At 48.1% G+C, this 25,371-nt stretch overlaps 1 protein-coding gene across 1 annotated transcript in view; it reads right to left on the reverse strand.

Moving 5' to 3' along the window:
• The window catches only part of LONRF2 (LON peptidase N-terminal domain and ring finger 2), an 882,740-nt gene that overhangs the window by 362,895 nt on the left and 494,474 nt on the right, over positions 1–25,371 (reverse strand). The window contains exon 8 of the mRNA XM_069636696.1: positions 24,058–24,179. Coding sequence (XP_069492797.1) covers positions 24,058–24,179 — 122 coding nt within the window. The remainder of the gene's footprint in view (positions 1–24,057; positions 24,180–25,371) is intronic.

Here is a 25,371-nt window from a genome sequence, read left to right on the forward strand (position 1 = left end):
CAATCTTCTACCCCTCCTCCTTCCTCTCCTTGTTTTGGTATCTCCCACAGGTACTGATAATTGAAAACTGACTGTTTTAGGTGGTAGGTTCCTATGGTCTTTCTTATAGCGCCTGATTTGATTCACGTATCCTTGTCTATGTGGATCAAATTCTTTTTCTTTATTTTCTGCGGTACCAAGTCCTTCTGCACCCTGTTTATCAGGTTCTCAGTCAGCGTCTGAGATGAGCTGACAGATGAGGTGTTAGATGTAGTACGTTTGGAAGATGGTTTAGAGTACTGGTTGCATTTCTCTTGAAAAGTGTACACTCTATCCTCTTTGTAATCCCTTTCATCACGATAGCATTTTCTTATTTTTCTCAATTTGACCTCGTCTTGATACGTCTGAAGTATTTCATACATTTTTTCAAAGTTTTTTTCTTTAGTCGTTTCCAAAGCTTTCTCCCATTTCCTTCTTGATATTCTCAATACCTTCTACTGCTCGTTTGTGCTCTCTGGTCGCATGCTCGATAAGTAGTTCAATCATTTTCATGGAGCTACTGTTAAGATTCTTTTCCCATTCATCTGCCAGATCCTTGTCTTGATCGTTGTTGAAATTTGGAAATATAAGTATTCTCAGACCTTGTGGGAATAATTCATTCTTCACAAAATTTTCAAAGGAAACCTCCCAGTATTTATCAATTTCCTTTTTAGAAATCCTTTCTAATTTGATGAATTTAGAACATAGATCCTCCTTTTTAGTGACCATGCTTGGGGAGGCATGTGTCATGTCCCTTCTGTTTTCAAAGAGATTCAAAGTATCTTGCTCCCAATTACGTAAGTATTCTGCCATTTTGAATTTGTGTTACAGGTTATAAGTCTGCCAATTTGCCAGCCTCAAAGTCAATAGTGGAACATGTCCGGTTGGCTTTCCCTAATGCTGGTCTTACACCGGTGACACTTATTGCTACCCAATATTGTTGCGTCCGTTGGAAATGTATTGTCAGTTAGATAGTTAGAATCTGTCGCTTCTTACTGGAGTAGGTGGAGAGAAAGCCATAACCACCGAAATTTACAAGTGAAAGAAAACTCACGGAAAGCTGCGCCAGGTTAATAGAACTTGAGGATTTTAATTCTCATTAATCAAGAAGCCTTCCTGATGACAAGCGTTTCAGCGGGTTTGCCTTCATCAAATCAGGGCATAATCTAGATCAGATAATATCATTATCACAAATGTAGTTATGTTTAGGAAAACAAAACCAAACAATAGTACAGAAATAGAAAATTAAAACAAAAACAACATTTTAGAGTTAATTCAATGCATACGCATGTATGTAAATATATATATAAAATAAGTGTTAGGCGTGATAATTCGTTGACAGAGATTAGGTGTTGGCGTTGGGAAGGATTTATAGGGTTAGCGAGAGAAAGGTGGTAGAGCAGAGAAATTCATTAGGTAACTGTTCACATAATCTATTCCGAATGTCATTCTTGACCGTTAAGGTTCAATGATCTGTATTAGATATTTACTATTGCTTACCAATGGTTATTGCTTGAAGGTTAAGTTCCTCAAAGTCATGGGTTAGATCCCTTCATAACTGAAAATAAGTATATACCCCAATAAAGCAATAGTAAATATCTAATACATATCATTGAACCTTACCGGTCAAGAATGACATTCGGAATAGATTATGTGAACAGTTACCTAATGAATTTCTCTGCTCTCCCACCTTTCTCTCTCTAACACTATAAATCCTTCCCAACGCCAACCCCTAATCTCTGTCAACGAATTATCCAAAGCCTCTTCTTTCAACTCCAATCCCTATTCCAAAGACATTTTCGCCATCTTCAGGTAACTAGAAACTCCCACCTTCCCGCCCCAGGACATAACCAAAGCTGAAACCTGGTGCTCCACCATACAATCCACCATGTTCAACAAGCTAGATACACTCGACAGCAAAATACTAACCAACCCCCCCCCCTCCACCAAACCCTCAAAAACCATCACACACACCCATCCTCAACCTGAAGGTCCTGGACACCCCCCCTCTTTGCATTTAGGGATGTCAACAAAACAGAAGTCATCGTCCTCATGAAAAACATTAAACCTTCCAAGTGCAAAGGAGATATCTGTCCTGCTACACTCAGACTGCAGATTCTCTCGCACCTTTTCTCACTGTGCTTATTAACGCCTCCTTCGCTTCAGGCTTCATCCCATCTAATCTAATGTTAAGGAAGCCTAGTCACGCCCCCTCCTGAAAAAACCCTCACTAGACCCCAACACTCCTAACAACTACATACCTATTACCACAGTCCCGTTCCTCTTACAAATCCTGGACAAAGCCGCCTACGTACAAGTCCAACAATTCCTGGAAGCCAACATCATCCTTGGCACCCGACAATCCGGTTTCTGCCCCAGCCACGAGACCAAATCGGCTTTAATCGGCCTAAAAAAAACTGATGGATGACAGATGCAGGGAAACCTGCACTACTACTCCGCCTCCTCCGCCGCCGCCTCCGCCTCCTAGACAAGTCGGCCGCATTCGACCAAAAGACTGTCAACATCTCTCCTCCTCAGCACACTTCTCCGCTAACGCCATCACCTGGATATCTTCATTCCTCCAAGGTAGAGACATGCAGTATTCTTAGATAAAGCATCTGCAAAACCAGCCATCATCCAAAGTGGAGATCCACAGGGATTTTGCATATCACCCACGCCTACAACATAGTCACCAGACCTCTCTTTAACATACTCATTATGTACACTAACTACCCCGACAATACACAAACCCTCCTACCCCTGTCTGGCGCCTATGAGGCTGATGCCAAGACCCTTAATGCCACCAACGCCACCATCCAGACCTGGATGGCTGCAAACTGGCTGTGCCTCAATGGTGATAAGACAGTTACTACTGCTAGGAGCCAATGACACGGACTAAACTTGACACCCGATACTCCTCCTTCAATATTAACAACTCCATTGGTTGCATTTGGCCTTTAAGTCAATCAGAGCAACCAGGAGGCAGGAGACGGCCAACACTACCTAAGGCCGACAACAAGGCCCCTCCATTGACTCAGTTTCACTTCTCCTACATCCGAGTGAGACAATGACGCTGGGGGCATCCCATTCTGCTCCACCACCTAAGGCCCACAACAAAGGCCCCCGCCTGCTCCTGGTACGCTACTTGTGGTACTTTGTCACCCCTTCACCTGAACTGCCTTTCTGCGGCTACCTTACTGCAGTAAGAAATCTGGACTTTCCATAACAGACTTCCTTAAGTATGGGTTAATTCCCTCCTCTGGACATGCTTCTACCCTCTTCTGACTGTTTCCTTCTTTGCTTGTCTCCCTTGTTGGCACTTTTGATTTCATTGCATTGCATTTTTGCACCCATTGTTAACCTCTGTTTCCAGGTTGCCTTTCAACCCAGGCTGCGTTTTGTGCATTTAGCTCAGTTCGATTCCGGCTGTGTTTTATGCATTTAGCTTAGTTCAATTCCAGCTGTGTTTTATGCATTTAGCTTAGTTCAATTCTGGCTGTGTTTTTTATGCAAACTTGCTTTGTCATTTGCGCTCCCCCCCCCCCCAGCCCCTGCACTATGTTTATGATCTCTGTTTTGTTTGCCTGTCTGTTTCCCTGTTTGCCAGCCCACCCCCCTGCGTGCTGCCTCTTCTATCCAAAATGTCATCTGACCTAGTACGAGAGTAGCTGTTTTCCCCCCTCCCTCCTTGATCTCCCCCCCCTCCCAGCACTATCTGAAATGTTGTCAGGCCTAGTAAGATAGTCGCTTGTTTTGTCCCTCTCCTCCACCCTCTCCCCCACCCCTCCCCGCACCTCTTGTCAATTCTCCGGCTCTACCAGAAATGTCGTCAGGCCTAGTACATTAGTTGCTTGTCTGTCTCACCCCCAGCCCCTCCTCCTTACCTCTGACATAGCTCTTGCACTATCTGAAATTTCGCCAGGCCTTGTATGATAGTTATTTCACATTTTGAATGTCTCAAGGCCTTGTAAGAATGTTCATTGTATTTTTCCCTTGCTCCCTCCCTTGCCTTGAAGCGCTTTGAAACACATTGTATAAACAATCAATACTGCAAAATACTTTTCACAGAAACCTCGACAAACTACAAACCATCCAAAATAATGCCCTCCACGCCGCCATCGGCATCCTTAAAAGGGAACACATTTCAGCCAGACAAAGCCCACTGGTTTCCTGTCTGCAAATACATCCTCTTCAAGACCCTCGCTCTTACCCACAAGTACATTCACCACTCAGCCCCACCTTACCTCTCTCAGAGAGTTAAGATACCTCCCTCCTCCAGACCTACCAGAACACCCTACACCAATCTGCTTCCTGTACCTTTAGTCAAGTGTGCTAGAGGGGGTGGGGCTAGCTTCCCTTTCATTATGGCCAGACAATGGCACGCCCTCCCGCTCACCCTTAGAGCTGAACCTTCACACCTTGCCTTCTGCAAAGCCATCAAAACATGGCTATTCCCACAAATCCTCTAACTAAGACCGCTATTCCCCATGATACCTCCCGATTTACGTACATGTAATTTCAGCTATATGACCTGTAACTCCATTTCTCCAGCGTTGCTATCTTTCATATATTCACTGCATGTGAATCCATGAAAGATCCAATGCTGGAGAAATTATAAGTCACCCACCGTAGTGACTAACGCACTCTTAGTCCTTAGACCCCTTTCCTCCATACTGCATGGGCATCCCTTCCAGGGGACAGGAGACGGAACCTTTTTCACCAGAAAAAACCTTCCCCTTTAAATTTAGAGGCATGCAGAGGTGCGACCCTAGGAGCATGCCCTGCACTGACTGCGCCCTCTGGCACCACACCTCAGTCCCCATAGAGGCATTGACAATAGATTAACATTGCCTAATGACACCAGTATAATTAGGGTGGGGGCAGGGGGGGAGGATGGTGGGATGTATGGAGGAAAGGGGACTAAGGACTAAGAGTATGTTAGTCACTACGGTGAGTAACTTATAGTTACTCTTACGTACCGTCCCCTTTCCTCCACACTGCATGGGCAATTACAACTGAATGTAGCACCAGGGTGGAGAGGAGAACCTCCTTAAGCAAATAGGCTCCGGAGAACCGCCTGTCCGAAAGCCGCATCAGATATAGAGCCGGCATCCAAATGTTTGCAGAAAGCAGATTGAGTGGGCCATGTGCCCGCCCTGCTTATGACTTGCCAAGGGACATGGCACTGGAATGCGATGGCCATTGCCTTGGCCAGACTGCGTGGGCATGCATGTTTGCTGGGAGAGGCTTGTGCTGACCCTCTAATGCTTCTTTGATGGCCGAGACCATCCAGCAGGATATGGTGGCCTGATAGCCTGGTCTTGCACCTATAAAAGTGACAAATAGGATGTCTGATCTGCGGAAGCCCCTGGTCCTGTCCAGGTAGAATTTTAGGGCCTGTCTGACATCCAGGAAATGCAAAACTTGATGTGCCTCAGCCTTAGGTTCGGCAAAAAACATAGGAAGGACTATTTCTTCGTTTAAATGGAAAGCAGACTGCACTTCAGGCAGAAATGCTGGGTGTGTCCGCATGACTACTTTGTCCCTGTGAAAGGTAGTATATGGTTCTCAGGCTACCAGCGCCTGGATTTCGCTGACTCTGTGAGCTGAGGTGAGGCCGTCTTAATGTTGACCAGCCTAATGTCCGCAGACGCCATTGGCACGAATGGTTTGTGAGCCAGGGCGCCCAAGACTATGTTCAGATCCCACACGGGGTGTGGCCTCTTGATGGGCGGCTAGAGTCTTGCGAGCCGCGTCAAATGTTTCTTGACAATCGGATTTGAGGAGGAGAAGACCCTCTCCTCTGAGTTCCTGTACGCCTCAATGGCTGCGAGGTAAGTGCGACAGGTGTCCGCCTGCACACCTGAGTGGGCGAGGTGCGCCGCGAAGGAGAGCACGTCCTCCAGAGTACACGCCAGGGGGTCTATTTCCTTGGAGGCTGCCCAGTGGCAGAGCCTGGTCCATTTTATTTTATACTAGTCCCTCGTAGCCTTGCTCCTTGTGCCCTGTATGATCTCCAGATTAGCCTGGGAGAGGCTGATGTGCCTTAGCGTCACCTGTTCAGGAACCACGCTGTGAGGGCTAGCTACTGTGGCGCGGGGTGGATGACCCTGCCCCCCCCCCTATTGCGCCAGAAGATGTGCTGGGTCCGTCGGAAGGTGAATTGGTGGCATCTCCGAGAAGCTGAGCAGCTCAGAGCACCATGGCCTGGCTGGCCACCATGGAGCTATTAGAATGATGTTGAGCTGGCGAGACTCCTTAATCTTGCAAATCACTATGAATCAGCGGAGTGGGCGGGAAGGCATAAGCAGGCATGCCGTTCCACTGTATCCGAAATGTGTCGCCTAGGGAGCCGGGGCCCTGTCCCTGCCAGGAGGTGAACTGGGGGCACTTCGTTTTGTGCCATGTGGCAAAGAGATACACCTGGGGATGACCCCATCTGCTGAAGATCTGAGTAACTAGGTCGTTTAGCTGCCCCTCGTAGTGGTTCACTCCCAACCTGCTGAGCATGTCCGCCTCCAGGTTGGATTCCCCCAGAAGGTGGACTACCGTGAGGTAGATGTTTTCCAGGGCCCACTCCGACATGCTGATTGCCAGTCTGCACAGTAGAGAGGATCTGGTGCCTCCCTGCTTGTTCACATAGTACATGCTGGTCGAGTTGTCTGTCTGGATGAGGACAACTTTGCCCCTGATTAGTGGGAGGAATGCTCTGAGAGCTAGCCAGATGGCGTTCAGCTCCAACCAATTGATGTGGTACTCCTGCTCGTATCGGGTCCAGGTGCCGTGGACCTAGAAATCATCCAGCGTGGCTCCCCATCCCTCGAGAGGGGAGTCTGTGGTAATGGTGATCTGCTGGGTGGGAGGCCGGAAGGGCTTGCCCGTCCATAGGTTGCAGTCCATGGACCACCATGTGAAGTGCTGGTGGAGAGATGGCGGAACGCTGATCATCTCTGATTGAAAGCCCTGCTTCTGGTTCCATGATGCCCTTAAGTGCAGCTGTATCCTCCTCATGCTGAGTCTCTTGTGGGGGAAGGCTCATAGGACCGCTGCCAAGAGACCCAGGAGGTGCTGGTACCACCAGGCCGAGGTCACCTCTGTGCTGAGGAAGTGAGTAATGGCCATCTTGATGGCTTTGATCTTGTCCTCCGACAGAAACACCTTCTCAGAGCATGTGTCCCAGATGAGGCCCAAGAATGTCAATCTGCATGGGTTGCAGCGGCGACTTCCTGAGATTAAGCGAAAAGCCAAGATTGTGCAGTGTGCTCATAAGAGCCTGGGAAGTGTGGTGAATTGCATCCGGTGATGTAGCCCCGACGAGCCAGTCGTCGAGGAAATGGTAGCCCATGATCCTGAACCGTAGGAAAGAACGATGGGGCTGCCATATCGCAACGTTTAGATACGCATCCTTCAGATCCAGGCAGCACATCCAGTCTCACTTGCACAATGTAACCATCTTGAATTTTTGTAGAGGTAAGGAGAGGTTGAGGGTGGAAAGGTCCAGCGCAACTCCCAGGCCCGCCTTGTTCTTTTTCGGAATGGCGAAAATCCTGGAGTAGAAGCCCAGGCCTCGCTGGGAGGCTGGGACTTCCTACACGGCCTGGTTCTCTACGAGCGATCGGATCTCCGCCAGAAGAGTTGCTGTTCCAACTTGAGGGAGTGGAGGGGAGGAGGGAGGAGAGGCTGGGATGGGTAGGCGGTACCCCGTGGATACTACGGCGAGGATCCAGGGGTCCGCGAAATTCTGGTGCCAGAAATGTGCATGGAGAGCAAGCCTGCCCCCCACTGGAGACATGTGGACTTGTAGGGGCGTGTCATGCCTTCTTTCTCTCAGAGGCTTTTTGCGGAGGAGGGGGGCTTACATCCTCCCACCCCCTGTTTTTTTGCTTGCGCCAATGTGGAGTCGGCAAGCGGTCCGGCTGCCTGGACCTCCGTCCTTGAAAGCAGCGGAACCCTCTGCATGTACGCCCCTTGTCGGAGCGCTGCTGTGACTGGGTGTACGATTTGGGCGTGGTCTTTGTCAAGATGGATGAAGACTTGGCCATTTGTGAGCTGATTTTCTTTTTGTCCAGCTCATCGTCTGTGGTGGAGTGGAAGAGGTCACTCCCCTCGAATGGCAAGTCTAATATGTGTTCCTGGACGTCCGGGTTAAATTTTGTTACATGGAGCCAGGCTGTTCTTCTCATGTCCATGGCGATGCAGATGGCCCGGCCAGAGGTGTCAAAGTGGGCCACTGTGGACTACATCATGTCCTACATCACCAGCTTGGCCTCAGCCAGTCCCGCCTTGAAACGTGATTGGCTCTGCGTGGGAAGCTCGGAGGAAATCTGCAATTTCCAGCCACAACCTCTGGTTAGTGGCCGCCAGCATAGCCTGACGAAGATGCAAGGATAATTTGGAATAGAGTTTCTTCCTGTACACCTCCAAGATGGTCTCCTTGCCTAGCAGCGCCGCAGAGGAGACGACTGAGGCTTGGAGTATTATTGATGCTGCAGCGATCACCAAGGAGTGTGGCTGAGGATTGGCCGATCGCAAGAGTGTAACCCCCTCCATCTACCTGTACTTGGCGTCCAGGTGTCAATTGACCGGCTGGACAGAGTTGAGCCAACTCTTCTTGGCCAGGGCGACTACATCAGTCTGCAGTGGAATTCCTGTTTCAGCAGAGTGGCGTTGCGGGAGGACATCTGCAAGGACCCCCTCTGCTGGTTGCTCAACCTCGGGTTGAGGAAGGCCCAGGTACTCAGCCAGCCCTGCAAGATGTTCATGGAAGCCCTTGGCGGACGATGGCGTTTCGGGGTCCTCCTCATCCAACATATCCGCCTGCGCGTCAGGAGGATCCTGCACTGGTGGAGGAGTAGCAGGAGAGTACTGGGACCGGAGCCCGAAGTTGTGGCAGAGGCTGGTACGGGACCACCTGAAGAATCGGTTGGTGGGCCGGAGCCGGTGGCAAAGGCTGCGCCGGGGGATGCTGGCGGAGGAGCCTGAGGTACTGGAAGAATTGGCGGGAGCACCTCCCTGATGGCATCCCTGAGGATCAACCGCATCCGAGGGGACGGCATGAGTCCGAGGAACCTATCAAAGAACCTGTCCTTACAGGCTGGAGAGGTGGTAGGGGATATAGACTGAGTTGTGGGTGGCTGCTGGAGGCGCTGCATACACTGCCCAAATGAACGTGCTGATGTCTGGCACGGAAGCCATCTTGTCGAGCTGCCTTCCAGATGCCTGCCTCGTGTTGCTCAGCTCGCTAGGCCCAGCCTCTTGAGTGTGGATCATGAGGCCTACACTGCTCCTCAGGGCAAGGCCTGGTAGGCCTAACACCCTCGGCCCGGGGGACGGTAACACCTCTGCCATATTGCCGGTACTAGGGCGTGGCCCCTCGGACATATTGCCGGTACAGGGGCCGTCTGGTCCCTCAACACTGTCACCGGGAGGATCCCTCGACCCGTAGGCCGGTAGCCAGGGAGTCATCAGTGCACGTGCTGGTAGTAGAGCCTGGGCGGTCCCACCCGCGCGGACAAGTACTTGGGAAGGAGTCTCCCTTGTGGGGTGCGATGGGGAACAGAGGCCCTACCTTTGGCCTGGAATTATGTTCGACAAAGTCCTTCAGGTCCTCTGGAGGAGATTTCTGGAAGAGCTCCCTCCACCTGGCTAGTGTCATGATCTCTGCTTCCAAAAGGTCAGGGTTTTCCCAACTCCCTTGGAAGCAGATCCATAACCCAGGTTCCGAGTGCCAACCAGTCCCAATTGGGACCTTTTGGATCCAGTCCTGGCGCCAGTGGCACCAGGCTCATAAATATGCCCAGTCCCAGCGCTGGAAGCGCCGGGCTCATAATGCTTGGGTGGACTTACCTGCAGAAGACCATGCTGCTTACTTGCCTGCCAGTTCAGCCTCTGATCCTCTTCTGTTTGGAACTACTTTTCCTGTTGGGTGGGGCAGGAGCCACTCCCTAGGTTCAGAACACTGGAACTCTTCTGGAAAGCAGGAACTCTTTTCTTACCTAGGCGTGGCTGTGGAAGGAGACACCTAAGCACTACAGGAGGCTATTTAAACCACACCCGATGGATGAATCTTGCTTTGCGTTATTCTGCATCCTCTGCAGCAGAACGCTCATCGTGTCTTCTGCATCTGATCCTGGGCCTAAGGAAAAAGACTTACCATCCTGAATCCAGTCTTCAGCAACACCTATAAAGACAAGAAAGAACAGGTTAGCATTACGGTCTTCAGTGACAGCGCTTCACTTACCTGGTCCATCGGCTGTCACCAACGCCTCGCGCTGCATTCCGGCATCTGAAAGACAAAAGCTTACCAACTCTTCGCACGCTCCGGAGGCCTTCGGCGCTGCATCCCGCATCTGAAAGACAAAACAAGGTGCGTTTAAAGACATTGGGGAACTTTAATACTCACATGCCATTACTCCTTTCCACATCTAACCCAGTGGGTATTCCGGCACCCTGCAGTCGCTCCGAACTTGTACCTGCAAAATAAAAAGACAGAGCGCATCGTGAAGCAGGCAACAAGCGCTTACTTACGTGCTTCCAGGCGCTTCTATTCATCACACGGGCTCCATCTTCAACTCACTTCAGCCCGTCATCCGCCATCGCCGGAACCCTGCAAAACAAGAGACATCATTACTAAAGACTTTTAAAGACATTAGAATTACTCGAAACTTACCGTTCGTGCAGTAAACGACGGACAGCAGTCCTCTGAAGTCAAGAGGCCTGCTCCCCTTATCCAGTGAAGAAACTGGTTACAGCACCCTGCCCCGAGGCAGATGGAGAGCACGGCGTTCACTTACCTAAGGTGAGAGGTTAACCTTTGGGGTTCTACAGGAGAAGAGAAAGGGAAGAAGAGAGAGACATTCAATAACCCAGTTCATTAATCCCATATTTTCTATCTGCAGACATCTTACCCTTCGAGTCAGGCATACAGTGCACAGAGGTCCAGCCCAAAGAGCCAGCCGTGTGTTACACATCACCTTTGAAGATACGGTATACGCCCAGTCAAGACCGGCGCCTCTACGGGAATCAGGTGAGCGTTACAGAACGTAAAGCCTACCGCAAAACTCCCGTCCAGGCACTATGGAAACCTCGGATACCGACCAGCTAGCCCAGTTACTTGGGGAACTAAGGGCAGAAGTGCATGCAGCCAGTCAGGAAACGAACGCTCTAAGAAGGGAACTGATTATTTCCAAGGAGCGAACAGATGATCTCGCTAGACAATTGCTACAGTCACAAGCCGGACAGACCCCGTTACCCGCATCTGGGGGAAATCTTGCTTCTACATCCTCTATGAATCCAGTGCAGATCAATCTACCTGGGAATGTACCTCTGGCTCCGCCCGAACGATTTTCTGGTGACCCAAAGAAGTTTGCAGTATTTATCAATCAGTGCCGGTTGCATTTCTTATGCCGGCCAGCAGCCTTTCCAACTGATCAAGCTAAAGTAGCTTTCGTACCTTAGTGGCAATGCGGCAGACTGGTCGATCCCTCTAGTAAATCAAGATGATCCGGTCCTCCATGATTTTCAAGCTTTTCAGCTCAGTATGGAAAAACTGTTCGCAAGACATTCACAGGGGCAGGCCTTGGACAATGAGCTTCTTTCGTTGCGACAAGGTAATCAAGACCTTTTGGCTTATATTGCGTCTTTCAACAGACTGATAGTGGAAACTCAATGGCCTGAGGACAAAAGGGTTACGCTGTTTTATAGAGGTCTACGTGGAGAGCTCAAAGATGTGTTAGCCCAAGTAGTGAATCCCCCATAAGGTTGTTCGGACTATATAGACTTAGTCGTTCAAATAGATCACAGACTGCAGAACAGGAAGGCCGATCGTTCCAAGTTTGATGCTCGAGTATTTTCCAAACCGCCAACTCCTTCCAAAGGAGTAGACTCCGGGGAACCCATGCAAATAGGGGGCCTGAAAGGTCCTCTAACACAAAAGGAGCGGGAAAGGAGAAAACAGTTGCAATTATGCCTCTATTGCGGAAACTCAGGGCACTTTCTTCGAGACTGTCCGGTGAAACCTGCCAAGAAGGCAGTAGGAGCTGCAGTTAACAAAGTTACAAACTCTGAGCAGGGAAACGACCTCGCCCGACAAGAATAGAGGTCCTCTTGCCGAGCGTGAAAACCAGTTCCGTGACCTCGCATTTCGTGATACCTATGGTCCTCATTAGCCCTGATAATCCGGATCGATTACATGCAATTGAAGCTTACGTCGACAGCGGTGCCATCAGCAATTATGTGGATCATGAAATGGTTTTGAGGATGAATCTAACTCTTTGTCCCAAGGCTGTAAAGGACGTCATTACTACGGTGGATGGAACGGAGATAGCCTCCGGACCAGTAACGCATACCACTCAAGAAGTGACGCTAGTAAGTCAAGATGGACACCATGAGAAGCTCGTGTTCGATGTGATCAAGGCTCCTCAGTTTCAGATTATTCTAGGAATACCTTGGTTAGAGAAACACAATCCTCTGATCGATTGGCGAGCAAGAACGGTCCAGTTTCCAGAATGTGTCTCTACTTGTCACCCTCCACCTGGTGTTGCACTGGCAGCAATTTCTTCAGAGACTCCCCAGTTACCTCCCGAATACCTAGAATACCAAGATGTTTTCCGGAAGGATCAGGCTAACTCTCTACCTCCTCATAGGTCTTATGACTGCCAGATAGACCTGATACCTGGATCTACTCCTCCTTGTAGTAGAATTTATGCCCTCACCGAGCCTGAGAACCTTCACCTTCGACAATACCTGGATCAATACCTGGCAAATGGGTTTATTCGTCCTTCCAAGTCCCCTGCTTCTTCAGCTTTGTTCTTCGTTCCAAAAAAGGAAGGAGACCTTAGAACTTGTATAGATTATCGCTCCCTGAACCAGATCACCGTCAAGAATAGATATCCGTTACCTTTGATCCCTGAACTCCTGGACCAAGTCAGAAAAGCATGCATATATACAAAGCTGGATCTTAGAGGAGCCTACCACTTGGTACGAGTAAAAGAGGGCGATGAATGGAAGACGTCCTTCCGCACCAAATATGGGCTATTTGAATATCAGGTCATGCCCTTCGGACTTTGCAATGCCCCGGCCGCCTTTCAATATTTTATGAACGATGTCCTCAGAGAGCTCATAGATGTGTGTGTTGTTGTTTACATTGACGACATCCTCGTTTATTCTTCATCGGAATCTGAACATCGGAAACACATGAAAATGGTCCTCGAAAGATTGCGTCAACACAAACTTTTCGCTAAGTTGGAAAAATGTGTTTTCAACGTGACTGAAGTTGAATTCTTGGGATCCATATTATCACCTAGCGGAGTGCGTATGGATTCAAAGAAGGTAGATGCAGTTCTCAAATGGCCATCACCATCCTCCGTAAAAGGTGTGCAAAGCATGTTAGGCTTCGCTAACTTTTACCGCAGGTTTATCCCCGAATTTTCTCGAATAGTCCAGCCCATCACTGCCTTGTTAAAGAAAAACAAACGTTTTGAATGGTCTACCGAGGCGGAACAAGCTTTCCAGGATTTGAAGACTAAATTTATCTCTGCGCCAATCTTAAAACATCCTCGCCCCGAACTCCCCTACATCGTGGAAACTGATGCTTCAAGCCTTGCCATGGGGGCAGTTCTATCACAAAAGGACCCGGTAACCAATCAGTTGCATCCCGTGGCATTTTGGTCCCGCAAATTCTCGCCTCCTGAAATCAATTACACGATTACTGACAAGGACTTCTGGCTATCAAGTCTGCCTTTAAGGCTTGGCGGCATTATCTGCTGGGGGCCCGACACACCGTTACTGTGATTACGGATCACCGAAACCTGCAATATTTGAAAACCGCAAAAGCCCAATCCTCTAGACAACTCCGTTGGGCATTATTCTTTACCGAGTTTGACTTCATAATTACCTATCGACCTGGTACAAAAAACGGTAAAGCTGATGCCCTTTCTCGGATGGGAGTGGAAGAACACTTGATCAACCCTAAACCTGTACCAATCATTCCCGAACAAAGAATTCTGGGTGTAATCGCCACACAATCCATAGAGGAAGTTAAGGATAAAGCCAGGCAACTTGTAACTCCAGCAGACATACAGAATTGGCATCTGCAGGGAAAGGACTTTGCAGTAAAGGACAACTTATTGTATTTCCAAGAACGATTATACCTGCCCAGCACAGATTTACAGAAAAAAGTAATCTCTTGTTATCACGATTCTTTAATGGAAGGACATCCCGGTATGGCCAAGACCTCAGAAAAGATCAAGCGCTACTTCTGGTGGCCGTCTTGGAAAAAAGATATCAGAAACTTTATAATGTCCTGTGGAGTATGCGCCCAAAACAAGAGTCAAAAGGAAAGACCAGCAGGCCTCTTACGCCCTATTGACATCCCACCTCGCCTTTGGCATACGCTTTCTATGGACTTCATCACCGATCTACCTCCATGCTCCGGATACAATACGATTCTAGTAATCGTGGACTTATTCTCCAAGATGGCGCATTTCATTCCGCTCAAAGGCTTGCCAACAGCAGCAACTCTGGCCCGAGAATTTCTCGAAAACATCGTCCGACTGCACGGTTTTCCTTCGGTTCTAATTTCGGATCGAGGTAGTCAATTTATTTCTCATTTTTGGCGAAGTTGCTGTCGGTCGGCTCAAATTGATGTGAGACTATCGACCAGTCACCACCCTCAGACCGACGGACAAACCGAGAGGACCAATCAAACTCTGGAACAGTATTTACGCTGCATGCTGCAACAAACTGAAAAAACTTGGAAAGACATCCTTTGGATAGCCGAATATGCCTACAATAACTGTCCATTCGGGAACTGGGAAAACCCCGTTTTTTCTTTTATACGGCAGTCACCCTCGAACCTCGGAGTTGGATCCCCTCCAAGATCTTGAAACACCAGCAGTAGACTACCTGCATTCTACAATCACCCAAGCCTTTAAGGAAGCTGTTTCTCACCTTCAAAGGGCTAAAGACCAATACAAGAAAGGAGCAGATCAACATCGGAAGGAAGCCCCTCAATATCAAGTAGGGGATAAAGTCTGGTTATCCACCAAATATCTACCTCTAAAAGGGCCACGCACATTCAACCCAAGATACCTTGGTCCCTATTCCATCACTACCATAGTAAACCCAGTAGCGGTCAAGTTGGACTTGCCCCCGCACATGAAGATACATCCGGTCTTCCACGTCTCTATTAAAACCCGTGCAACCTCAAACCCGACTAACTAAATCTCCAAAACCCATCCTAGTTGATGGAGAACTCGAGTTTGAAGTCAAAAGCATTCTGGACTCCAAGATCTCCAAATCTAAACTATTTTACCTAATTGACTGGAAAGGCTACGGCCCCCAAGAGAGATCCTGGGAACCTGCTGAATATGTCCACGCTCCTCGCCTAATCAAAAGATTTCACCGAACATTTCCTGACAAGCCAAAACCCCCGGAGAAGCCCGGTTTGGGAGTGGCCTTGAGGGGGGTACTGTCATGATCTCTGCTTCCAAAAGGTCAGGGTTTTCCCAACTCCCTTGGAAGCAGATCCATAACCCAGGTTCCGAGTGCCAACCAGTCCCAATTGGGACCTTTTGGTCCCAGTCCTGGCGCCAGTGGCACCAGGCTCATAAATATGCCCAGTCCCAGCGCTGGAAGCGCCGGGCTCATAATGCTTGGGTGGACTTACCTGCAGCAGACCATGCTGCTTACTTGCCTGCCAGTTGAGCCTTTGATCCTCTTCTGTTTGGAACTACTTTTCCTGTTGGGTGGGGCAGGAGCCACTCCCTAGGTTCAGAACACTGGAACTCTTCTGGAAAGCAGGAACTCTTTTCTTACCTAGGCGTGGCTGTGGAAGGAGACACCTAAGCACTACAGGAGGCTATTTAAACCACACCCGATGGATGAATCTTGCTTTGCGTTATTCTGCATCCTCTGCAGCAGAACGCTCATCGTGTCTTCTGCATCTGATCCTGGACCTAAGGAAAAAGACTTACCATCCTGAATCCAGTCTTCAGCAACACCTATAAAGACAAGAAAGAACAGGTTAGCATTACGGTCTTCAGTGACAGCGCTTCACTTACCTGGTCCATCGGCTGTCACCAACGCCTCACGCTGCATTCCGGCATCTGAAAGACAAAGGCTTACCTACTCTTCATGCGCTCCGGAGGTCTTCGCCCTGCATTCCGGCATCTGAAAGACAAAAGCTTACCAACTCTTCGCACGCTCCGGAGGCCTTCGGCGCTGCATCCCGCATCTGAAAGACAAAACAAGGTGCGTTTAAAGACATTGGGGAACTTTAATACTCACGTGCCATTACTCCTTTCCACATCTAACCCAGTGGGTATTCCGGCACCCTGCAGCCGCTCCGAACTTGTACCTGCAAAATAAAAAGACAGTTAGAGCGCATCGTGAAGCAGGCAACAAGCGCTTACTTACGTGCTTCCAGGCGCTTCTATTCATCACACGGGCTCCATCTTCAACTCACTTCAGCCCGTCATCCGCCATCGCTGGAACCATGCAAAACAAGAGACATCATTACTAAAGACTTTAAAGACATTAGAATTACTCGAAACTTACCGTTCGTGCAGTAAACGACGGACAGCAGTCCTCTGAAGTCAAGAGGCCTGCTCCCCTTATCCAGTGAAGAAACTGGTTACAGCACCCTGCCCCGAGGCAGATGGAGAGCACGGCGTTCACTTACCTAAGGTGAGAGCGTTAACCTTTGGGGTTCTACAGGAGAAGAGAAAGGGAAGAAGAGAGAGACATTCAATAACCCAGTTCATTAATCCCATATTTTCTATCTGCAGACATCTTACCCTTCGAGTCAGGCATACAGTGCACAGAGGTCCAGCCCAAAGAGCCAGCCTTGTGTTACACATCACCTTTGAAGATACGGTATACGCCCAGTCAAGACCGGCGCCTCTACGGGAATCAGGTGAGCGTTACAGCTAGCCTGTTCTTCAGAGACCTCGATGACGGGGCGTTGTAAAGAAACCGGTGGGGGGGTGCCTGTACTTCTGCTCTCTATATGGTAGAGGAGAGGCACAGAGGACCCCAGCCAGGATTCTCTATTCGGTAGCAATGGACGAGCAATCAAGGCCTAGCTTCTCAGGAGGTGATGCAGGCTGGTTCTTAAGTACAGTGTAGTCCCCGAACAGCCACAAAGGAATGTCCACACACTATTACTGAAAACAGTCTTTATATAATTAATATTCAAAGGTATGTACACGATCACAATTACGCACTTTGTACTCGGAAATCAACAATGGCAAATATATACAGTTCTAAAGTGGTACCACCAAGATTATCAAATCTCATTAAAGTGCATCAACTATACGGTTAAAATGTCACACAGATCAATAACGAGGAAACCAGCAATAGAGATAGGAAGGAAAGCAAGATGGTTGACACAATAGGCAGATTACTGGCCTCTACCTTTAAGCACAGTTCTGTGTGGAGATCCCCCCCCCCACCTGCGCAACCTGTAAAATAAAGATATAGCACAAGCCCAGTCCATATATTGATCAATAGTCTTATTTCCTCCTATAATGTTTTTACTCCCCCAATGTACCTGGTGGAGTAGAGTTCTTCGAAGAAGCGTCAACGGATCCTTCTTGAGTGACTCCCTTTAAAGCAGGAGTCACGGATCTTCGAGAGGCGTCGAAGAAGGTGAACTTGGCGTCGACGAGAAGTTTGAGGGTGCCGAGACCACGACGTCCTGCGAGGATGAGGTGTGCAGGGCACCTCAGTGTTTGATTGTTCAGGACCGCAAAGAGTTTCTGAAGCACTGTGGACCAGCAAGGGCGTCGGTCGAAGTCTTTGTGGTCTCTGGGTGGCGGGAAACCCACTGGCTGGTTCTCCTCAGTGCGTTGGCGGCCTTCACTTTCTCCGGCAGGACAAAGCGGTCGACGTTGGAGTCCTTCGATTCAAATGTTCTTAGGCAAAGGAGTGGGCGGCTCCTGTCGTCGGCGGCACAGCGTCAAGCAGTCCCCGCGTCTGGGCAACAACTTCGACGGGCCTCCAGCGGTTACGCAAACCTGCAAACCCTGGTCGACGGCAATGGACATCGACGGTGGCAAAGTCCGGGTGCTTCACTTCGTTCTCCTCAGCGGTCCTGTCTCGGGTCGGCAGCCTTTCGAGGGTCTGACTTCCAGGGAGCTTCAGCGAAGGTTAGCGGTGCTCAATGGTCCCTCGGAGCACGGGAAGAGGGCGCCTTACCAGGTCCTCTCTCGGACCAGTCTTCGACGAGTTCGGCAGCTTTCAGATCGGGTCGAAGCAAATGCAACAGCAAGTCGTCTTCTTCCAGCTGGGCGTCGAGGATCAGCAGTTCCAGTTACTCTAAGTGTAGACACAGCTTCTGAACAATTTCCAGTGGTGAGGTCCCCAGATATACTATCCTGTCTCTCAGCCACACTGCTGGGTCACTCTCAGCAGCCAATCATACAGAAGGGCATTCATGCAGTCAATCAGCCAATCAGGCATACACTGCATTCAGGCCATCCTCCTCCCTCTCAGACACTCACAGCAAGGAATGTGGATTGGGACAAGTACCCAGCCATTCAACACTACACACTGCATTCAGGGCAGTTTCGGGCAGGGCTGTCTCAGTTTTGGTCTCTCATACCAGAAACCAGACAGCCACAACAAGACGTGCATATTGGTCACACACTCCATTCACCCAAGTCCCACCCACAGGGTGTACCCACAAAATACAGTCACTGGGAAGGCTCAAGCCAGTCTGGACTGGACTTCACAACAACACCATATATGGAACTTCCACCCAACAGCCATTCAGGGGGAAGGGACAGAGTCACGGCTTCCCAGGACTTTGGGAAAACAAGGTGACAGGACACACGATAAAAAGGCAGTAAAGGACAAGGATACGGAGGCCCTGTCCCTCCGATGCATTTCCAGCATCACAGGCGTTGCACGCTATACAAGCTTGCCAACTGTGGTCTGAGCCAAGGCAACGTAGGCAGAGGGCATGGGGGTCTGAAGTTGGGAAGAGCCCATCGCAGAATGGACACCTACTGAACCCTGTGGAAGTCGACATGCGCCGGGGAGGAGTAGGACGCCTGAGTACCTGTATGATAAAAAGACAGAAGTAGTATCCGCGCGTGGAATTACATGGCCGAAGCCAAACCCAGGAGCGCTGGTGAATTCGACCCGTTCCAGTCAACGCGGAAAAGGGGACTGAGGTGTGGCGCCAGAGGGCAGAGTCAGGGGAGCACATGCTCCCATGGCCACACCCCTGGGCGCCTCTAAATTTAAAGGGGAAGAAGGTTTTTTTCTGGTGAAAAAGGTTTTCTCCCGTCCCTTGGAAGGGACGCCCATGCAGTATGGAGGAAAGGGGACGGGACGTAAGAGTAGTAAAGAGCCATGCTGTGACATGCTACAACGTATCCCTTGTGTAACCCTATCGCTACGCCTAAAACCCCATCACGTATCAATGTATGCTTCTCTTCCTGTAACTAAGCAGACACCATGTAACAGCACAATGTAATATTCCATCCTGCCTTATGTTTTATAATATGTAACCATGTGTAACCTTACTACCACCCATGTAACAAATGTACCCATGTATGTTTGTCTACCTGTAACTAAGATGATTCCATGTAACAGCGCCATGAGGCCTCTGGGCTGCCGCTGCGCTTTATAAATACAAATTAATAAAAAATGAATAACTTATTTGAATAGTACTTACTTCCCCAAGATTTATCTTGGCCCACTGTATTTAAAATAAACAATTATTTTACAATACTTGGTGTATCAGTATGCTACAATTTCTTTGTACTGACCTACAGCCCTCTCTCCCTCCTAAGATGAGCCTGACAGCTCTGTCCATGCAACCAACATTATCATGTGGTACAGCCTTATACTAAAGGTGGAGTTTTTGTACTGCCTCGGATATGGATTATGAAACCAATCATTGGACTTTAGAAAAACTGTGTAACAGAGCTTCTTCTCAGTGTTCACCTAAAAGGAAGTCTAATCATTGGGGAAAGGGTTAAAGCTTATTTGGTAGCAGTTCATCAATTGCTTCTGTGACAAATCCCCCTGCTTTGCCCTGGGGACCACCAGTGGGGTGATAAAGAGGGAAGAGTGCCGCCACCAAGGTAGCAGGTGGTTGGTCCATTGCTGGTAGGGGGAGGATTCCCCTGGTCACCACCACTTACTACCTGTCTCAGGGCAGGGACAGTCACATTACCACACACACACACGCTACGGCCCCTGCAAGTGAAAAAATGGCTGGCGTTCTCACAGAACTAGCACCACATGCAAGATCTGCTCCCCTCATGTGTACAACTAGACCATGTCAATCTATGGAGGGAAAGAGGGGCCTGAACTAGGACAGTAAACTCAGACAGCCAGCACACTTAATCACAGAAACCTGTGTCTCAGATGATCAGTCTCAGTTTATCTACGAGAGAATCTCATCAGGCTCCAAGATCTGCGCAACTCTTAATACAAGAGCAGGTGGCATGGCTCAGGTGGACATACTCCTTCGTAGTCTCAACACCCTCCATTGACATCACCTTAGACTGTGAATGGCTCGCTCTGACATGCTCCATGTCTCTCACAGTTACACCGAGCTTCCCGTAAAATCTACAGACTGTCCTACAGCCCATGCTTTTTTTGACAAACTCGCCGACACCATCCTGTCTGTAGATCAACAAATACCAACCATACTTCAAGATTTCGACATCAGGATTCAGAAAGAAGGTGACACCATTACATAGTCAATTGGAGAGAACCTTGCTGTATTACACCTAACATAGCTGGACAGACTCGGTTATGTTTTCATTACACAATATGCCATCCCAACATCTGCCGCACAGTGCACCTCCCCTGGGGAGATCACAACCTATCTTGTTCAAAATTTTCCCAGACACACCACACCTCACAGGACTTTCAAAAGAACCATCAACCATGATCAGACCGTGGAAAGAAATACACATCCACTCCCTACTAGAAAGCCTAGACACAACCAAATCTACTATCCCTGCAGATGGGCAAACAAACACATTGGATGGAAAACTCCACCACATTCACAACTTATTTCCACATTTGACTGTATTGTCTCAAAGTCATTTGCCACCTCAATTCTGTACACTGTTTCTTACACATCAAGAGTCAATTATCACTAGCCAATGGCTAGTGGCAAGTGCAAATTGTGTACCCTGGCTATATAATCCTACAGGCTCTACCTCGGCCACATTCCCTTGGCTTGCCGAGATGTACCCTGCCCAAACCAGTCAACCATAGCAAGGAAGCTTGGAACTCTTGAGTCACAGCCATTGTCAGAAGCGGTTTCTCCTAGCGTTGTATGCTATGCCGCATCTCATCTTACTTAACATTCACCTAGAGGGTCATGGCCATAATTTTTCTAATACTATCCAACTAGTCTATGCAAACAGACTGACTCCCAGATTACCTAATGAGGAAACTTCAAAGAGTTCAAAATGCAGCGGCAAGACAAATTCTCAGAATGAAGAAAATGGAACATATTACATCTGCATTATGTATTCTCCAAGGACTACAAATCCAAAAAGGGTTATAATCAAAACCTTGTGCATCGCGCCCATCATTCATACCACGGAGTATCTTCCTCCTTCAGACGTGAATTTCAACAGTACACCAATTCCAGAATACTTGGGTTCAGCAATGCTGCACTACTAGTAGCCCCAACCTTCAACAAGAAACGTCAAGGAGGATCTTTTTGCAGTTTTGCTCACAAAACTATGGAACACACTACCCAAACCTCTAAGACTGGAAGTGAACTGCTTGACTTTCAGGAAACCCCTCAAACTTGGCTTTTCAAACAAGCACTTTTAAACAAATGAAAAATAATAGCAATCAACTAAAAACTGTGCACCAGAAAGTTGGGCTAATTTACAACCAGCAATTTTCTAAACTCTTGGCACCATCATCTGTGAAAAACCAATTTGATTCATGCAAAATCTGCTGTATGGCACTGGTGCGCACCTTAATCTCAGTGAAATCTACCAAACAGAACACCCACACCACCCCTCTGTAAACTCTCATCCTTCAATTAACTCATCAATACTAACATCTTGCATCCTTACACCTCCCACAGTACTTTCAACTACCTCCAGGTCTAGGGTACTTAACAGATTCAGACCCTAGCCATCTTCTATCAACAACCATGCGGCCAATTTCTGAACTCCACAATCTGGGAGCTGCCCATATGGCTAACCCGCCCAGTCGGTACCAACCACAAAAAGATTTTCATATCAGCACACAGGTATCCGACCTGCATCCATGAACACTTAAGGTTTCTGCATCTGTGTTCCCACTATCCGACCAACACACCCTGCCCTCCTTTCTTACAAAGCCATGCTCAATAAGGCCATCATTATTGTCAGTAGGGCGCTACAGAAGACCACTTGACTTTATATTACACTTAAAAACAAATAGGCTAGGTGAACCCACTGTGGGGGCAGGGTCAGGCAGTGGCAACCAGAGAGTACTGGCGAAGGTGTGGGGGGACAAGCCACCCCCAAGTCCCACATGAGAAGTGAAAGCCACCCCGAGGGGTGGAGCCCCCCCTACACCCCAGCCAATCCCTACATCAGTTGCATTGAGAAACAAAACACACCAGAGTTCCCTTACCCTATAGAGGCTGGAAGGCAGGGCCCGGGTGTGAAAGGCAAAGAGGACTTAAAAGGAGAAACTAGCCGATCCCAGGTCCAACATCAATGCTGTAACCCAACCCCAGGGGTAGGACCTGACAGTCAATCCAAAGCCCAATGAACACAACTGAATCCCCTTTCACCAGAGGGAGATAGAAAGGCTGGGCCAAAACCCTTTTAAAGCAGACAAGCCAGGTCTGGCAGTGTAGATGCTTTGAGTAAGAGCTTTAGAAATAAGACATGAGTCTGGTTGGAGGAGCGAGAAAGATTGAAAGAGAAAGCCTGAGCAAGACCCAGAAGACTGCAAGAGAGGTATGGGCAGTTGAGTGAATGTAGATAACAGAGAATTGATGGTGGGTAAAAGTCCAGGAACCTGGGTGTGGCCCAACCAGGAAAAGCTGAATCTGGACGAAAGACCCAAGAAGCTAGAGGAGAAATCCAAGGGCCTGACCAAGGCTGCCAAATGCTGGAGACCCATTCTGGATAAAGACCTGGGAGGTTTAAAGGGAGATCTGGAGATCATGGAGTTTGAAAGAGGGAACAAGGGTGGTGCCCAAAGTAACAAAGAAGTTGCCCAGAAGGGGGAATACGCTGGGAGAGACCTAGAATTCCATGAATTCTAAAGAAGAGTGCAGGAGGGTGGCGTCTGAAGGAGAGATTGGAAGTAGCCAGGTGCAGAGCAACGCCTAAAGGGTGAAAGTAGTAAGGAGGAGGGTGGTGCTTAAAGGAGTGAACAAGGGATACAAACAGATAAAAGTGAAAGAGGCATATAGGTCAGTGAGTCTACAAAAAGGGAAAGAACAGTGCTCAGGGGGGGTAAAGAAAGTATTTGAATGGATGAAGGTGGAAGAAAAAGAAATAGATTTGCAGAACAGTGACCATAGTGACCAAAGAGGTGAAGATAAGGTCTGGGTGGTACCTGCCTAGTGAACTTATTAAGGGTGCTGCATAGCCTCAAAAAGGCAGAAATTGCCAGAAGGGTTTGGTAAGTACCCCAGGTAACCCACACAGGAGGACCAAAGGGAAACCTGGTCTCAAACTTAAAAGGCACCTCACTTCCCAGAGAGACTTTTGTAGGAGAGACTATCCAGACTGCAGGCACAATATCAATTCATAATATTTTGTTTGCTAAGAGCCATTTTGTATGGTATTTTGGCCATCCTTTGTGCACGTACCCCTAAAAAAATGGTTAAGAGTTCAGTCTTTCTGGTAATTTATTCCACGTTACGGATGTTACATTTCAAATGTATAGCCAGTGGCGTTTACCGTGCATTATAAGGAGTTGAGGTACTGGTTTTATTTAATACAAAAAAGACCTTGTAAACTACATTTTTTTCCACATAAGTTAATGTTTTGATTTTTGGAGGCGACTAAAAATAAATAAAACTTGTAAAAGATAACTTACTTTGATAGTTCCTTTATTTCTTCTTCATGTATTCTCTTCCTCTCAGCGAGTTCCTCTGGCAAGTACCGAACAATTAATTCTTCTGTTAGTAGGGTCCTTTTATAAGCTCGGGTGGCTAAGAACTAGAGAAAGCCAATAGAAAACCATTTAAATCCTGTTTGCTAGAACATTCAAAAAAACATAGAAGGGTGCATTGTAGGCTTTCCTATGTCAAGGTTTTTGACAAAGGTCGCACTATGCAAAGCGGTTTTAGGATTTGTTCGGGAGCAGACAGGTGGACTAGATTTGCAGGAAACCAAAGGAAGACCTGACCCAGATTCACACATTTCTTTGACAATCATCAGCGAGTAATTGCAAGTGACCTGCATAGTTGTTCTTTTCAGCCCAACCAAAAACCATGTGCATTTAAGTAACCAATTCTCTACTGCATTTCTAACGCATGTAGTAAACTAATTTTTTGACACAGATTTCCAAATTCTGACTTGGGGGAAGCGAACATGCGGAGATAAGAAACATGGTGGCATATGAATCGTGTTCGGAATTAAGGAGAGAAACTCCATGCTTCATCAACGGAACCTTTAAAATGCCACCATGTAGGTTTATTTGATTAGTTTGAATGCAATCTCCATTTTGTTTATTTCTGTTTCAAAGAAATGGAACGGGGTTGTTGCAAACATGAAATATGTTTACATTTCCAAAAGGAGTGGGATGAACAGTTTGCTGCCTACACATGAAGTTACTTTACAAAGACAGTGCTTGCACATTTATTTCCTCACAGAATGTCTTCTTTCAATTAAACCCCTGATCTTGTCTGCCATTTGTGCATTCTCTGAAATTTAGAATAGGCACCATAACGTTTGTTTCTTTTGGAGCCAAGAATGGACTTTATTTTAATAGTTGATCACTAGCACATTATGTGCTTCTTACTCAATTTCATATTTGAGAGGAACAGCATCTTTTAATTGAGATGTGAGAAACAGCTGAAGCAGAGGATCTGGAGGCGTGGAAGGGGTCATGTGGAATTAACTATATTGGGTAAGAACCTGAGCAGGTAGTAATGACAGCAACATGTGTAATGAAAGGTGCAGATTTTGTTAATCTCTCAGGAGCAAGCCTTCCTCAAGGAATTGAGTCACGTGGGTCAGTTCAGCAGTGACATCCGTGTCAAGACTTGTGGACCAGACCAACAAAAAATGGACAGAGGGAGGCTCCTGGTAGGCACTAGACAGTATGTTTCAACTCTCAAAGGTTCTTAGTTGCGGTTTGGTTATAAGGTCGTGACCTATATAAGTGGAGGTCTGGTGGGTGGAGCCA

The sequence above is a fragment of the Ambystoma mexicanum genome, chromosome 7p (assembly GCF_040938575.1).
Source record: "Ambystoma mexicanum isolate Mex_15411 chromosome 7p, UKY_AmexF1_1, whole genome shotgun sequence".
In the NCBI taxonomy this organism is placed as follows: domain Eukaryota; kingdom Metazoa; phylum Chordata; class Amphibia; order Caudata; family Ambystomatidae; genus Ambystoma; species Ambystoma mexicanum.